The sequence below is a fragment of the Leuciscus leuciscus genome (assembly GCF_965113295.1).
Source record: "Leuciscus leuciscus genome assembly, chromosome: 21".
NCBI classification, from domain to species: Eukaryota; Metazoa; Chordata; class Actinopteri; order Cypriniformes; family Leuciscidae; genus Leuciscus; species Leuciscus leuciscus.
In genome coordinates this window covers 7,257,541-7,273,917 of record NC_138745.1, presented here as the reverse complement: position 1 = coordinate 7,273,917, position 16,377 = coordinate 7,257,541, and the positions used below count along the sequence as shown (strand labels likewise).

The 16,377-nt window shown below is 35.7% G+C and overlaps 2 protein-coding genes across 2 annotated transcripts; one reads left to right on the top strand and one right to left on the bottom strand.

Annotated features, from left to right (window-relative positions):
* The first annotated feature begins 3,878 nt into the window (after positions 1–3,878).
* On the top strand, positions 3,879–10,715 carry g6pc1a.1 (glucose-6-phosphatase catalytic subunit 1a, tandem duplicate 1). Its single transcript, XM_082152229.1, has 5 exons — positions 3,879–4,254; positions 4,741–4,850; positions 7,910–8,015; positions 8,117–8,232; positions 9,058–10,715. Exons 1-5 carry the CDS (start codon positions 4,037–4,039, stop codon positions 9,561–9,563), a joined length of 1,056 nt encoding a protein of 351 aa, XP_082008355.1. The 5' UTR covers positions 3,879–4,036; the 3' UTR covers positions 9,564–10,715.
* A 3,055-nt stretch (positions 10,716–13,770) lies between these two features.
* On the bottom strand, positions 13,771–16,096 carry ptges3l (prostaglandin E synthase 3 like). The gene is made up of 7 exons (XM_082152230.1): positions 15,905–16,096; positions 15,591–15,704; positions 15,120–15,186; positions 14,781–14,879; positions 14,400–14,489; positions 14,221–14,280; positions 13,771–14,126 (listed from the first exon to the last, which is right to left on the bottom strand). Exons 1-7 carry the CDS (start codon positions 15,931–15,933, stop codon positions 14,118–14,120), a joined length of 468 nt encoding a protein of 155 aa, XP_082008356.1. The 5' UTR covers positions 15,934–16,096; the 3' UTR covers positions 13,771–14,117.
* Between the last annotated feature and the right edge of the window lie 281 nt (positions 16,097–16,377).

Here is a 16,377-nt window from a genome sequence, read left to right as displayed (position 1 = left end):
CTGCCTGTGGTTTTTATACAAGCAGGCCCACCACCACAACGCATGGACAAACCGATCTTTGAACCTTGCACATGTGTAATAAAACACAGAGTGGAACAGAAAAAAAACACTAGAGTTAAGAGCATGTTTGTCCTGTCAGAAGAGATAACGCACAAACAAGTCCAGGAGAAAAAGGACATAGAAAAGACGTAACAGTGAATCATTGAACTCTTCTGCGACCTCAAAAACACATACAGCCTCAGTCAACATCTGTAATTGGATTTCGTTTTATATATATCTGTTGTAATTATTACAAGTCTACATCTATTTGCACAGTTTATAAAATAATAGGTTATGCGTGATTCTTACAATTAAGTAAAATATTGTTTATTACACACACCGGCCACTTTATTAGGTACACCTAGTTTGGACCTCCTTTAGCCTTCAGAATTGCCTTATTTTCTCATGGCGTAGATTAAACAAGGTGCTGGAAACATTCCTCCGAGATTTTGGTCCATATTGGCATGATAACATCACACAGTTGCTGCAGAATTGTTGGCTGCACATCCATGATGTGGATCTCCTGTTCCACCACATCCAAAAGCTGCTCTATTGGACTGAGATCTGGTGACTGTGGAGGCCATTTGAGTATAGTGAACTCACTGTCATGATCACTGTTTGAGATGATTTGAGCTTTGTGAGATTATCCTGCTAGAAGTAGCCATCAGAAGATGGTACACTGTAGACATAAAGGGATGGACATGGTCAGCAACAATGCTCAGGTAGGCTGTTGCATTTAAAAATGCTTAATTGGTACTAAAGGGCCCAAAGTGTTCCAAGAAAATATCCCTGACATGCACCATTACACCACCATCAGCCTGAACCGCTGACAAGGGATGATGAATACATGCTTTCATGTTGTTTACTCCAAATTCTGACCCTAAATCAGAGCTAGACTCATCAAACCAGGCAATCGTAGCCTCAGTTTCCTCAGTTGTTCTTCGACTGCTGTAGTCCGTCTGCTTTAAGGTTTGACGTGTTGTGCGTTCAGAGATGCTCTTCTGCACGGTTGTAATGAACCAGTCTGGTCATTCTCCTCTGACCTCTGGCATCAACAAGACATTTTCGCCCATCGAACTGTCGCTCACTGGATATTTTCTCTTTTTCGGACCATTCTCTGTGAACCCAGAGAGATGGGTGTACCTAATAATGTGGCGGGAGAGTGTATATGTTATATTAAGAAAATTAAGCCTATTATAGCACCAATAAGATTTGCATTACAATATTATTTCTCCATGGCATATATTTTTTAAATGTAATAAAAAAAACAAATTTTTTAATTCAATTTAAAATGTACTTTTAAGTATTACATTTTGTTTTCTATTTTAATCCACGTAAATTAAAGGCTGCATTGCAAATACCACCTTAAAGTAAAAATACTTTACACTGTAGACAGAGGTAATACTTATCGGTTCAAAAAACCGCCCACAAATCCTCGCACAATACAACTTTAACATCATAGGATGTCCAATTACTTTACCCTCTACAGTAAAAGACCTGGGTGTTATACTCGATTGCAACCTGTCTTTTGAAAATCATATTTCATATGTTACAAAAACAGCCTTTTTCCACCTTAGAAACATTGCTAAGCTACGTAATATGCTATCAGTTTCGGATGCAGAAAAGTTAGTTCATGCATTCATGACCTCGAGACTGGATTACTGTAATGCTTTATTAGCTGGTTGTCCTGCATCCTCAATAAACAAGCTACAGTTAGTCCAAAATGCCGCCGCTAGAGTTCTTACTAGATCAAGAAAATATGATCATATAACACCGATTTTATCATCACTGCATTGGTTACCTATAAAGTTCCGTATTAATTACAAGGTATTGCTACTGACTTATAAAGCCCTAAACGGCTTAGCTCCAGTCTATTTAACGGATCTTCTATCACCCTATAATCCATCGCGCTCTTTAAGATCACTAAATTCAAGGCTTTTGGTCATACCTAGGATATCCAGAACCACCAAAGGAGGGAGAGCATTTTCACATTTGGCTCCAAAACTCTGGAATAGTCTTCCTGATACTGTTCGTTGCTCAGACTCGCTCTCCCAGTTTAAAACTAGATTAAAGTCGCATCTCTTCAGCCAGGCATTCATATAATCCTACAGTTCAAACTACAATCCGGCCTCTAGCTCATAAATGCCAGAGGAGAACTGGCCCCCGACTGAGCCTGGGTTCTCCCAAGGTTTTTTTTTTCTCCATTAGGTCACCTGATGGAGTTTTAGGACACCATTAGGTCACTTGATGGAGTTTTTCGGTTCCTTGCCACTGTTGCCTTTGGCTTGCTCAGTTGGGGATATTTGGGGGATATTTAATTTAATTTTATCAATCAATAAATTCCTACTTAACAAATACAAACTTTGTTGTATTATTTTAATTTAATACTGTGAAGCTGCTTTGATACAATCTGTATTGTGAAAAGCGCTATACAAATAAACTTGACTTGACTTGACTTGACTGTACTTTAAAAAAAAAATACTTTTTGTTTGTTTATTTTTTATTATTTTTTATTTATTTTATTTTGCAGTCCATTTGACTTTCTTTTTTGCCCAAACAAACACGTGTTGTAATTAATCTATAGACATACGTCATTTTGACTTCTGAGAAACTAGGGCAAAATTTCCCACAAACAAGAAGGGGAATCCTGTTCAGGAGATAATCTCAGAGCTGTGGGAACCTATCACTCTAAGACAGGCATTCATTTGGCTGCTTACATAAGCAGTTTCTGATTTGCATTGAATTGCTTGTTTACATGTGTGTTACATAAGTAAATCATTCATTAAGTTGATCTGTAATGCTTAAATCACAAGCTAAACTGCAATCAGGTTTTTCTTGCTGATATTTGAGATGTTTGTTCATCCTTTAATTATATTTTCCTTGATCAAATATATTTACAGACCTTATTTACATCTAACAAAATAGATAGGTACTATGTCAAGTGGTGTTTGCTGGTACAAAACTCTTTGAAATGGAGTTTTGTATCCTATGGGCGCGTCTGAAATCGCATACTGAGTGGATACTAGATTTTAATTTAAACTAACTTCCCAAAGATTAAAATATAACATTTCTATATAGTGTGAATATGGGTTGTATGAATGAAATTCGGCCGTACCACATCCACCATGTTGTTACTGTCAGGTGACCTACCAGCGTCAGTTACGTCGCTTCATTACCATTCACAAATCATCTCCAGTGGCCTCATGGGATAGTAAAGCATCATTAAAGTAAATGCTTGTCAGTATGCTACATTCAGCAATACACTTTAACCCTATTTCAAACACTATAACAAGTAATTATGAATTACATATAAAGATGTTAAGTCCTACTTAAGTGGGTCAAAAAACACGAATTAATATAAATTTAAACTATAATACATTTTCATGTAATTGTAACTAGCATGCCTCCAAATTCACTAAAGTATATTATTTTAAAGTACACTATTTACGTATTAAGTGCCCTTTCTTAAAAGTATGCTAAAGTGTGCTTCTTTTTCACAAGGGAAGAGCCCATAAACATCTGTTTGTAAGAACACAACACCATGAAGTACAACAAAAGAAAATGTCACAAGTCAGAACATGAACGGATCAATGAATTTGTCAAACAAGTCAGACAGATCCATTAAAATAGTGTAATTTGCATTAAATACGTCACTTTAAGACGTCATCATCGTGACATCACGCTCCATGAAACCAAAGACAAAACTAATCGGTGTTTCCACTCATCATTTTATCAGTGTTTGCCTCACCAGCGTCATCACAGGTCAAAGGTCATGAAATCGAGGGCCCCTGAGTCCTCCAGCCAGCATGCAAACAAAACCAAAGCATCTAGCCTTGAATAAAGTCCAACTAGAACAGAAAACTGGGGTCCGAGTTTAGACGAAACCTGGCAGGCTGCCTTGATATCTGCAGTTTGATCCCCATCCCTGCACCTTGTGTCTATCCTCCCTCTCGAGTGCATTTGTCCATGGTGACCGTCCCGATCTCAGGCTACAGACATGGACCTGCTTCACAGCTGGGGGGTGAACCTAGCTGTCCATTTGCAGACAGAATACCGGGACTATGAGAATCTGTTTCAGTGGGTCTCCTCGGTGGCGGATCTCCACACCACATTCTTTGTGTTTTTCCCCATTTGGTTTCATCTGCGCAGAGACGTGGGTGTTAAACTCATCTGGGTGGCCGTGGTCGGAGACTGGCTAAACCTCGTCCTGAAGTGGTGAGATGCTCTTTGGTTTGCGTATTCTTAATTAAAAAGCTTATTAAGAAAAAAGAAAAAAAATCACTAAACAAAAGATATTATGTGACAAGATTAAGCTGGTACATAATAAATTAGTGCATTATCAAAAATATTGACCCACTTTACGTTAAATGTCTTAAACCACTATGTACTGACATTTAAATTAATGAAACAATGCACTTATTGTGTACATACGTCTTTACATTGTAGTTATATATTTAAAAAAATATTGTAATGCATGTTATTACAGTTGTAATTAATCTGTAATTAGACTGTTAAACCTACCCATACTACCAAACCTGTCCCTAACCTTACCCGTATTACACTTAATATAAAGTGGGACCAGAAATATTATATCTAATAATATTAAACATGCAAGTTGTGTTCTATGTTTTCTTTGTGCTCCTATTCTCCCTCCCATTATTTTTTATATACAGTACATATGAATTTTTGATATATTCATAGGGTGCTTTTCGGTGAGAGGCCGTACTGGTGGGTGAATGAGACTAAGTTTTATGGTCCCATAAAACATCCTGAACTGCAACAATTCCCCATCACTTGTGAAACTGGACCAGGTATATTACAATATTTATTGCACAGCTACCTGAAATACTTGATTTTGTTTGGTCAATCACAATTCTCTGGTCAAATAGTTTTGTATAATGACTTGACCATAATCTTTCGGTTTTCTCTATGAGTCTCTTTCTTCTCACTCAATAAAATGTATTTAAATTCAACTAATTATTTCATTTCTGATTATTAATTTATTTTGGTAAGTCATTGTAATATACAATGAATCGGTCAGTATTGCTAAATAAAAGCTTTCCCAATCTGGGTTTATTTTTGCAATTATAAATGGCTGACTGTACATTATATCCTCTTCTTATTACTTTATAATTACGTATACAGCTCCAAATAAAATCTGCTACTCTGTATACCAGTAGTTAAGCAATTTAACTAATCTATTCTGCTGATCTAATCTCTCATATGGAAATGGATCCGGCACCTGGTTATCATCCTGTTCCAGTTCAAGGGCCGTCTTTGAGTGAAGTCACACAGTACTTACATAGTAATATTACACATAATGCTGCCAAGTATCCATTCATTCTTGACCTGATTTAGTACTCTGGACCAATTAACATGGCTCATAAATAACCTGCATGAACTGTTATTTTATCTAAATGACTGCTGGTATTTTGCCTAAGCTAGTTCACTGGTCTGAAACCCAAACCAGCCAAGACCAGTAAACCAGTTTAGGCTGGCTTCAGCTGGGAAGTTCCTGAACAGATGTATCTCTGTAATCTGTAAGGATTCATGTCTGTTTAACCATTGCCCTGTGTTCACCAGTGTTGGGGTAACGCATTACAAGTAATGTGAGTTGTGTAATCGGATTACTTTTTCAAGTAACAAGTAATGCATTACTTTTAAATTTGCAACAAAATATCTCATTTACTTTTTTTCAAATAAGTAACGCAAGTTGCTAGTTTTTCCATTTATTGTCTGACAGCTCTCCTACTGTAAAAAAGTATATGATCAATAAGTTATGACAACATATGTTTTTACATTGCTTGAACTTTTTTTTATGAGTTATATATACATTTTCTAAAGTCAGTTTAATGTAATTTAAGTTGAAATGACTTAAACATCCAAGTGGATTGTACTTAAAAATTTAAGGCAGCAACTTTTTTTTTTACAGTATGTCCGCATGTCGAGAAAAATCAAGAGTAAGTTCAGAGTCGTTTGGGCTGTGGGAACATGATGCAGGGCTCAACGCTAACGATTTTTCTACTTGTCTTGATAAACTTTTCACTGACCCCACCACAAAAAAAAATAATAAAAAAAATAAAACAGGCCAAGTTATTACCCTCTTTTTTTTTTTACCCATAATGTTAATAAATAAGGTTGTGACACCTAGAACTACAAGCCTAACTCATACATTTAAAATATTGTTAAAGACAAACAGTCAGAAATAAAATAAAAAATAAAAAAACAAATTACAATAGTACAAACATACAAATAAAATAAACACTGCTTTTCGTGTTTTTCGGGTAAGTCAAACCGTAATTTTCAGGTAGAGAAAATTAATAATCAAATTTAAAATAGCACTGCACTGTATAGACTAAATATAGATGAATCCTTATCAAATTTACAAAAGTTATTCAGTGAGAGCAGTGACTGATTTTTTTTTCTTTGTCATTTGTTTGATTAACATAAAACAAAGACAACAGCAGGTATATTAGGCTGCCGTCACTTTAAGAGCTGCAAAATACTGTTACACACACATTTTATTTGTCAACTTTTTATGTTCACATAAGATATTACATATAAAAACTGTTTACTCGCTGAGACCAGCATTTTTTGATGTGATTTTGTGTGAATATGCGCAAGAAGACATGATAGAGACGTGAATTAAAGCGCAAGAAGATGTGAAAAAGAGCTCAATTCAGCATTCGCAGAAGCCGCACACCAAACTTCTCACACTTTTGCAATGAGTTTTCTTTCGCGTCTTCCTGCGCTTCAATATTTAAATTGGCAAGGCTTAAAACGTGCAAATGATAAACTTTCCGTGATGCAGCACTGGCCTGGGGTGCGTTTCCGAAAGCATGGTTAGCCAACTATGGTCCTAAGTTCCGTCGTTATCAGCATAGTTCAACGATTTGGTGTTTCCCGAAACCATCCTTCCAACGAACGTTCGCAAACAGCATCGCAAATGTGTGGTTTAGAAGCATAGTTTCTAGTTTACATGAGATGTAGACTGAATAAATCCTTATCTTTAGCAAAATAAGCAAGCTGACATTCAGTACAACCCGTGTTATTTATTTAGAATACATACAAATGTAATTTACGTCTTTTAGTTAAAGCACCGTTTTTGAAGACTGCGCATGTGCGAACGTGCTCTACTATGTAGGAACGAGCCAAATATTGAGCCTGGTAATAAAGCAAAATAACTGAGAAAAATTAGAAAGGGTCTTCAGATGCCATGTCTGTAACTTATATGACAAAATCTAGCGTTAATTCGATCTCAAACAGATTAATTAAAATAAGTTATTAGTCCACCACGTGCGATACGTCATAAACCAACGTGGTTGAACGATACTTTGCGACAAACGGTTTCGGGGAACAGTCGTGACTAGCTAGTTGATTTCTCCAACGATGCATCATACTATGGTAGTTAAGCAGCGAGCTATATAGTTGTACGGGAAACGCACCCCTGATCGGGCAAGTGATAGTTGTGTCAACTGTCCCGAACGACGTTTACACTGGCCCTGGGCCATCGGCCAGTCCTTATTGTCGAGCCCTGATGATGGTTAGGCTATATTGTAGTATTGTATAGGCTACCATTCAACCATAAGCAAAAATGAGTTAAGATAAGCATCACATTTGTGTTTCATTTTTTAGTTTTTATTGCTCACTTTTGGTATGAAGGGCCTTTACATTTGTCAAAAATAGAACTTTTTTGGAATTAAAAACAAAAACGCAAGCCCAGCCCAGATGAGGGAAAGGTAACATAATGCATTACTTTCCATAAAAAGCAACTCAATTAGTTACTTTTCTTAAGGCAATAACGCAATATTGTAATCCTTACTTTTCCACTGGTGTTCACCACTGTGCTTGTTTGGTTCTCCTTTGTCAGGGAGCCCGTCGGGTCATGCCATGGGTTCTGCAGGAGTTGGGTATGTAATGGTTACAGCAGTGCTTTCCATTGTTGCTGAAAGAAAAATGCCTCCGTTAAGTTATAGGTGAGTCTGAGACATGAAAAGTAGGTCTGTACCTGATCATCTCAAGAAAATAACTGTTTTAAAGGCTTAATGTTTAAATATACAATAATGTCTGCTTTTAGATTTTTACAGTTGATGCTCTGGATGCTTCTGGGTTTGGTGGAGTTACTGGTGTGCATGTCTAGAGTCTATCTGGCAGCCCATTTCCCACACCAAGTTATCAGTGGAGTTATTTCAGGTAGGAGTCTTCTTTTTTTGTAAGTGGGTACATTATGGAAAAAGGACATAAAAAAAAGAAAGAAATTATAGTTCTTTAAAATGTGCTATTTGCATTTATGTTGGTTCAGAAACACTTTTATACCATTTTAAAGAATATATAAAAAAGTAATGACTATAAAAATGTTAATCATTATAAAATATATATATGGGAGTTGCACCACATGACAGTTCACAACCTGAACCAGTGTTATTTTAGTTAAATTAAATGAAAATGAGAAATGTTGCTTTGGCAACTAGCAGAAATACAATTTTAGTTCATGTTTATTTTTCATGTAACACATTTTTCATGTTTTAGTTGTTGTTGTTGTTGTTGTTTTTTATCTATAATAACCCTTTCCGGAACTTTTTGTTTACGTTTTCTGGTAATGATCTAATATATTGATAGGCTTATTGATCTTGACACACAGTTATTTGGAAGCTAAAAGTTTTCAAATAAATAAGCAGTGGAGCAGTTTTGTTTATTAATAATATGTTTATTAATAATAATAAATGATTATGGAAAACTACTTGGTTATTTCCAAGAATTTCATCCTATTAATGAAGCTTTTTCTCCTTTATTATGATATTAGGCCAGTTCACCCCAAAAATGTCAAAATGATTTTCAATTGAGAAATTAAAAACATTCTCATCATACAAGAGGTGTATTCAAGTCAATTTATAAATAATATTTTTAATGTATTTCTGAATAAATAATAGATCAAGGGGGAAAAAATTAGCAACTACTTTACAGTTTACTTTACAGTGCTTGCAGACACTATGACAGCTGTTGGTCTTTTATTTCCAGGTATAATTGTAGCAGAAACATTCTCCAGAGTGCAGTGGATCTACAACGCAAGTCTGAGAAAGTACTTCAATGTGACGCTGTTCCTGCTCTTCTTTGCTGTGGGCTTATATGTGCTTTTGAAAGCTCTGGGTGTGGATCTGCTCTGGACATTGGCAAAGGCCCAGAAATGGTGTGTGAATCCAGACTGGGTCCTTCTGGACTCCTCCCCCTTCGCCAGCCTGTTGAGGAACATGGGCATCCTGTTCGGGCTGGGGCTTGGTCTTCACTTGTCAGGCGACAGTGAAACAAGAAGCAAGAAACCCAGCAGCGCCTCTTTCAGGACAGGGTGTATTGGTGTATCTTTGGTGTTGCTGCAGCTCCTGGATAAGATGACATTTTCCTCAAGCAACCTTTTCTACCTTCTGTCATTCGGCAAGTGCGCTGTTGCTTTGGTGCTTCCCACTGCACTTGTTCCTGGAGCGATATCTTGGATTTCACATGAAAACAAGCATGAAAAGGACATGTAGTGCAATATTCGGGCAAAGCTTTGGTGAATGGTAAACCAAACCATAGAGATTGACTAATGCAGTTTTGCATTGCAACTGATTTTCAAGATAAATGCAATCGTTCAGCAAACGTTTTTGCTGTGCACCATTTAAAAAATACCTCAGATGGCATGTACAGGATGGGTGGATACTAATAGCAATTAATTGCATCCAACATAAAAGTTTGTGTTTATATAATATGTGTGTGTACATATACATATACATATATATATTTCGCTGTTTCACTGTTTAATGACAAAACGCCGGTCTTGGCGATAATTCGCGTAAACACAGTCAGTTATTTTTTTAAGTGAATGTAAACAGTTAAGAAAAAAAGTGCATGTGTAACAGTATAATGCGTCCTTGTGTCAGGTCTTAAAGTGACAGCAGCCAAATATATCTGCGTGTGTGTGTGTGTGTGTGTGTGTGTGTGTGTGTGTGTGTGTGTGTGTGTGTGTGTGTGTGTGTGTGTGTGTGTGTGTGTGTGTGTGTGTGTGTGTGTGTGTGTGTGTGTGTGTGTGTGTGTGTGTGTGTGTGTGTGTGTGTTCTATAAATATAATACACATATATTATACAAACAAACTTTTATGTTAGATGCGATTAATCACGATTAATCGATTTGACAGCACTAGTGGATACAAAATATAATTTAAACTGTTTTGCACTGTCCTGTGATTTTAGTTTGCTGTATAAAAAATTTTCCGTTCTGCATTATGAGACATTGAATTGTTGTCAGAGCAGAACTTTTCAAGATGTTCCTCCTCTCGAATCCTCTCGCATGATTATGATGAATTTATGTGGCTGTAATTATCACTTAGATCTTTCCAAGATTATTTGAGCATATTGTTGGCAAGTCTTCAAATTGTGGAGCCTCCCTGCATATCTTGTTATATGTGAATGGTTTTAAAGGAGGCTGGCTCATTCACTAAGTAACTTTCATTCAGATCTTATGTTCAAAGGTCCATCAGTCATGATCTGGACATACAGTATACGCCTGTGTTCTGTACATTGTTCCTATGACTGCCGTTATGGGGATCATTCATCTTAAAGCGAGTTATTGCACCATTCAACTATATTATACTTAGAATACTTGGAGCTACACATTATAGTCCTACCAAAAACAGATTCTACATATTAGATTAGATCCATTTTTTTTTTAATTGGACACACATAAATAACATTATCAAAAATCGGCTGTATATATATATAGCCGATTTTTTTGTACCATTATATTATGTTATATACTGAACTTAGATTATAAGTACCTACATGCAGTACTAAGCCAAGGATATCTCTAGGCATATTTTTATGACTTTAATTATGGAATATTGTCTCTATGATAGGCCTATAATTTTTTATATATTTTTTTTATACATTAACAATGTAATTGCATGCATGCATTTCTTTCAGTTTTACTTACAGACTACTTTAACTGCACATGATGTTGCATAATGAAAGAATAAATGTTTACATTGTGGAGGCGTTGTTTTGTTTTTTTTCTTTAAAAAAGAAATGTATCACCATAGCCTCTGTTAATTTTTTCCAGATCCAGTGGGCACACTGGTTTCCTATGTTACAAATTAATTAATTTAATTGGGTTTGAGTTCTTTTAGAAAGTGAATTTTTTTTTTTTTTTTTTTTTTTACATTGTGTTTGGTTAGTTAAAAATGTTTTTTATAATACAATATTTCACTTTTCTAAATAAAGACATCCATATTGATTAATTTTCCTCCTAAGGACTGCTTTTAAATATTAACTTTCCTTGCCTACTTTTCTCTAACCTCTTTTATAGACGTTTAAATTTTGTTCTTCTGTGGGGTTTGTGATGGGCGTAGTAGGCCAAAGTGCAGAACATTTTGTTTATGCGCTTGTTGGCCTGGAGAGTCTGCGGACCGTTACATCACAGACTGCACAAACATCCTTATCAATGTTTTTCACTCCTCACTGAAGGTTACGGGTTGAACGTGTGCCACACAGCACTATTCTGTCCTGAACAATGCTATTTGGTTATTGGCTGTAAAAAAATAAAATAAGTATATTTGATGCAAAAATTCTGTCATCAATGCACCCTCATGTCGTTAACCTGTAAGACTTAATCGCTCGATTCATATGGATTAGTTATGCGATCTCTTTATGAACTTTTTGAAGCGACAAAGTTTTGTGACAGAAACCTCTCAGATTTCATTTAAAATATATTCATTTGTGTTTTGAAGATGAACGATAGTCTTACGGGTTTGGAACGACATGTGGGTGAGTAAATAATAAAATAAAATAAATCATGTTTGGGTGAACTATCCCTTTGACCTGCATGACTTCTTCTGTTAGATTGTGAAATGTACTTTCATGCGCCCTTGTGGAAAGAAGTAGACTTTAGCATTTTTTAAAAAGAGTACTTGTTACGGAAATAATACTTAAGTGAAGTAAAGTTTTCAAATGCCTAATTGTTGTTATTTTATGATTAAATGGAAATGTGTAATAGGTTAGATTTACAGAAAATGCAGTAATCTTCATTTAGGAGTGCTGAAGTGCAGAGTGATGTCATCAAAATCATTGATGCATATTGGCAGGATTGAGAGACTGTAAGTTTTGAATGATTTTATCTTCTAAATGCAAATTGTATCATTGTTTTGGAGCAGACTATTGAGAACAATAAGGCTAACACATTCATACTAAAAGCCAAAAAACTTTTGATTTCATGGGGACTTTAAAATGAACTTATTACAGTGCACTTTTTTAAAATAGTACTTAAGTGTGTTAAGAAGCTTAGGGCCTGTTCAAATACCCACACTTGCGATCTTGGCAACTTGAGAGAACATGCAAGCGACAAGTAAGTGCACAAGACCGTCCCTGGTCTGTAAAATGCCAAAGCGCTGAACACTTAAGACACACTAAATACCACTTCGGAGCGGTCTTTAAGGGTTATTAAGCATATCCCGATTAATCGCCGATTTCACCTCATGTCTAGGAAAACTTTCCAAAGTTAAGTTAATTAGATGTTACATATTATTTGATTGTAAAACATAAAGTTTGCTAATTTTATTGGTGCAGAGACTGCAGAGATTATTTGAATTTTGCAAAAGATTTGATGATTGAAGATCAGGTGACTTGAAATATAGTGCACAAGTCGGATTCACTAAATGTATGATACTTTTATTTTGTTTTTGTGACCTTAAAAGATTTGGTCCTCATTCATTGTAAAAGCACGACCAGCATATTCTTCGAAATATCTTCTTTTCCATTCCTTGGAGCAATGAAAGTCATACAAGTTTGGAACGAATGTGAATGAATTTAAAAATTTTGCAAGAAATCATGATACACTAGCACTGTAATCATGTGATATTTTCCTTCCACCTAAGCAATCATTCTCTCCTTATCGTTTTTTTATCGCTGTGGTTCAGAGTCTTGAGTGGGTCTCATCCTCTTTGTAAGCAGTGATAAACAAGATTTGGCCAATGGACTCCTGCTTGTACAATGATACAAAGAGTAAGTTAAGAAAAAGGTAGCCTAAGGTTAATGACTACTTGACCTGTTTTCCGGTCCGTTGCATGAATGATCTGCAATACAATAGCAAAGGCTTTTCCACACAGACACATGCTGTATACTTACACAGACATACTGGTCGGCCCAAGTCAAGGGGTCACCTTTGTCGCCTGACATACTTAATGAAAGATGGCACAATCCTGCTGCGTAAGAGTTGAGCAACAGTTGTCCATGCGTAACAGTGGTGAACGCCTGAGCTCACAGACCTGCTGTGCTTGCAGGAGCACAGGCTGTTCAATGAACAAAAGGTGAACCTTAAAAGCCTTCAATAAAAAAATCTAGGTCTAAAAAAAAGTATAAACCTACTTATTTAAAACAGTAAATTGCATGTTTTGAGAATGTATGATCATTTATTAGCATCAATGCCCCAAAACATATCTGGACAATTATACAAATGAATCATGTTAAATTTTACATAATAAAACAATGGATACTGCTAATAAATAAGACCAATGTTTTTGGAGACTTGGTAGATTTTAAACAATCACCTTGAGACTGGTTGAATAAAAGTTTTTGTTTGTTTGTTTGTTTGTTTGTTTGTTTGTTTGTTTGTTTGTTTGTTTGTTTGATTGATTGACTGATTGATATCGATCGATTGATTGATTGACTGATTTTTATATTCAATAAAAAACAATTATTCACAAAAATACTAAAGCATGAAGTCTTTAATGTAGAAAACATGCATTTTATACACAATCTATTTCCTCAGTTATATAACAACACAAATAGAAAATAAATACACATCTAATTTTGTTTCACACAAAGCAACAATGATTTGTTTTGCAAGGAATTCAAGAAAATCAAAGGTAAACATGTCACAGTTATATTACATAAGTCTAGTTCACAATGCCAATGCCAGGGTTTATGCACTGATCAAAAAAAATACAAAATAATCTATTGCAAGTTTATTTGGCCATTGTAAATTGGCTTTTACGGCATTCATAACATTTTGAAAAACTGAACTGTATAGATTCATCTTGGCCAATGCTGTTCCACTCAGTCACTCTGTGGAGAAAAAAAAAAGTGTTGTGATGACCTCAAAACTGAAATGAAATGACTAAAGACTGCATAACCATTTGATACAGTTTCTGGCACTTACAAGATCATCCAGATCGTCCATGGCAGGTGCCTCTCCTTTGTTCTTCATGTCATTAAGCATCTGCATTACAAAAGAGGAATTTATTATGATCTCAACATCCTACAACGTCGTGACAATAAGTGAAATGATAACAGCTTCATCCAGAATGATAATTGCATTACCCAGATTAAGAGACTTACATCTACATACTGCTCATATTCTGCCATGCCATCTTCCTCCTCATTTTCCCAGTCCCTCCAGTTATCAAAGTCTACTAACAGCCATGCTGGCTGAAAGGGCAAGGAGAGAAAACTCATCATTAAATGACAGAACAACAGAGATGGATGGATGGATGGATGGATGGATGGATGGATGGATGGATGGATGGATGGATGGATGGATGGATGGATGGATGGATGGATGGATGGATAGATGGATGGATACCTTTGCTAGATAGATAGATAGATAGATAGATAGATAGATAGATAGATAGATAGATAGATAGATAGATAGATAGATAGATAGATAGATAGATAGATAGATAGATAGATAGATAGATAGATAGATAGATAGATAGATACCTTTGCTAGATCTTTCTGGAGTCGAGGCCATGCCACATTTTCCTTTACTTTCCTTATTAAGGTATTAATTGTTCGGTCAAAGACCTTCACTGTTGAATCCTAAAAGGACATCATCCACAAAGTTGTTTGGGAAAGCCACAGAAAACTGGTTGTCATGGATGAAATTTCATTTACATATTTCACTTATTTCATGCACTTATGGTCAACAAAACTAGCCTTTATTTGAAATAAAACAGAATAATATGTTTAAATGTCTATAGATTTATTATGCTACCTGAATTACATATACATACTGTAAGCTTCAGGGTTATATCACAAAAAGGATGGTAAACTACTTACAGATTTAAATACGCGGTCATAAAATTCAATCTCATTGTAGATATTGTTGTCATCCACATCTTTACAGCTGAAAAAAAGTCATATATTATTATTATTATTATTTTAGACATTTTCTTACTTGTAAATAGTGAAATACAAAGTTTCAGGGCCCAAAAAACACTTCTTTATCATGTAAAAATCCCAACACTATTCTATAGCTCAGAGGTTGCTCTTTTTGAGCTCAGGAGACTCTTTAGATTGTAAATTGCTCTTCACACTATAAGAAAAAAACTGTTCTTTGCCGTACTTGTGTGTAAGCAAAATTCAGAATTTGCTTTGTAGCCTACTTAATCTCATTGCTGTGTCTGAGAATCATTTCAGTCCGAATTTCCTATGGGATATTACTGAGAAAATCTGAGAAACTCAAAAACAATCATACAAATAAATAAGTATTTGATATAATAGATATTGGAAATAAGATCATTTTCTTACCTCAGAATAATTTTTGTGTCCTGAATATCTACCTGAACATCTTTTGGGTTTTGAATCGCAAAGTTGATAGTGATGTACTTTTTCCGGTCGTACCACAGTGTTCTGGCTGGTTGACTAAAGAAATTAAAAGAACCAATTTAAGCAAAGTATTTCTCATTTGGTTCCTCTTTAAAAACAAAACTTTCTGATCTAACATGATGAAACCATTTTGAGTCTAAGTTCAGAGTTCGTTGTGAAAATCACATGTACCCTTTGTAGAAGACATGAGCATGCGGCTCCTACCATTTCAAATAAACATCCATGTTCACACCTACCAGTCCTCTGGTCTCACAATCTTTGGCATCTTGATTCTCGTAGATTTGACGTAGTTTGTGTAAATGTTTTGACTGATTTTCCTTAAACGTGTAGAAAAGACTTGACCGGAGAGAGTTCAGTGTGTGGCTCGCTGGCTGAGTGATTGACTCTATTTTTAGGATGGATGGTATCAGCTGCTGGGAGAGGAACATACCACTTCACCCCACCCCCCTTTACTCATCCCATTTTAAAGGAGGTGGTGGAACACTCGGGAAAATCACTGAAGCTTCTACCCTCACCCAGACATTAATATTCCCTTTACACAAACCCTCCCCCGGCTGAGAATCTGCCAGGACAACATGCAAACCTCAACCAATGTTTATTTGAGTCTGATGCAAACATCACAGTAACTTAAGGGCTGTTTTCAACTAAAAAAAACTAAATTGTAAGTCACTTTGGATAAAGGCGTCTGCTAAATGACTAAATGTAAAAA

Bases quoted from the DNA above. Each gene is read 5' to 3' on its own strand.
- g6pc1a.1 (XM_082152229.1), top strand. From the start codon at position 4,037: ATGGACCTGCTTCACAGCTGGGGGGTGAACCTAGCTGTCCATTTGCAG. The intron at 4,255-4,740 runs GTGAGATGCTCT...ATATATTCATAG, and splicing joins CTAAACCTCGTCCTGAAGTG to GGTGCTTTTCGGTGAGAGGC. The intron at 4,851-7,909 runs GTATATTACAAT...CTCCTTTGTCAG, and splicing joins CACTTGTGAAACTGGACCAG to GGAGCCCGTCGGGTCATGCC.
- ptges3l (XM_082152230.1), bottom strand. From the start codon at position 15,933: ATGCCAAAGATTGTGAGACCAGAGGACTG. The intron at 14,490-14,780 runs GTATCTATCTAT...TTGCCCTTTCAG, and splicing joins TCCAGAAAGATCTAGCAAAG to CCAGCATGGCTGTTAGTAGA. The intron at 14,281-14,399 runs GTAAGTCTCTTA...TTTGTAATGCAG, and splicing joins AATATGAGCAGTATGTAGAT to ATGCTTAATGACATGAAGAA.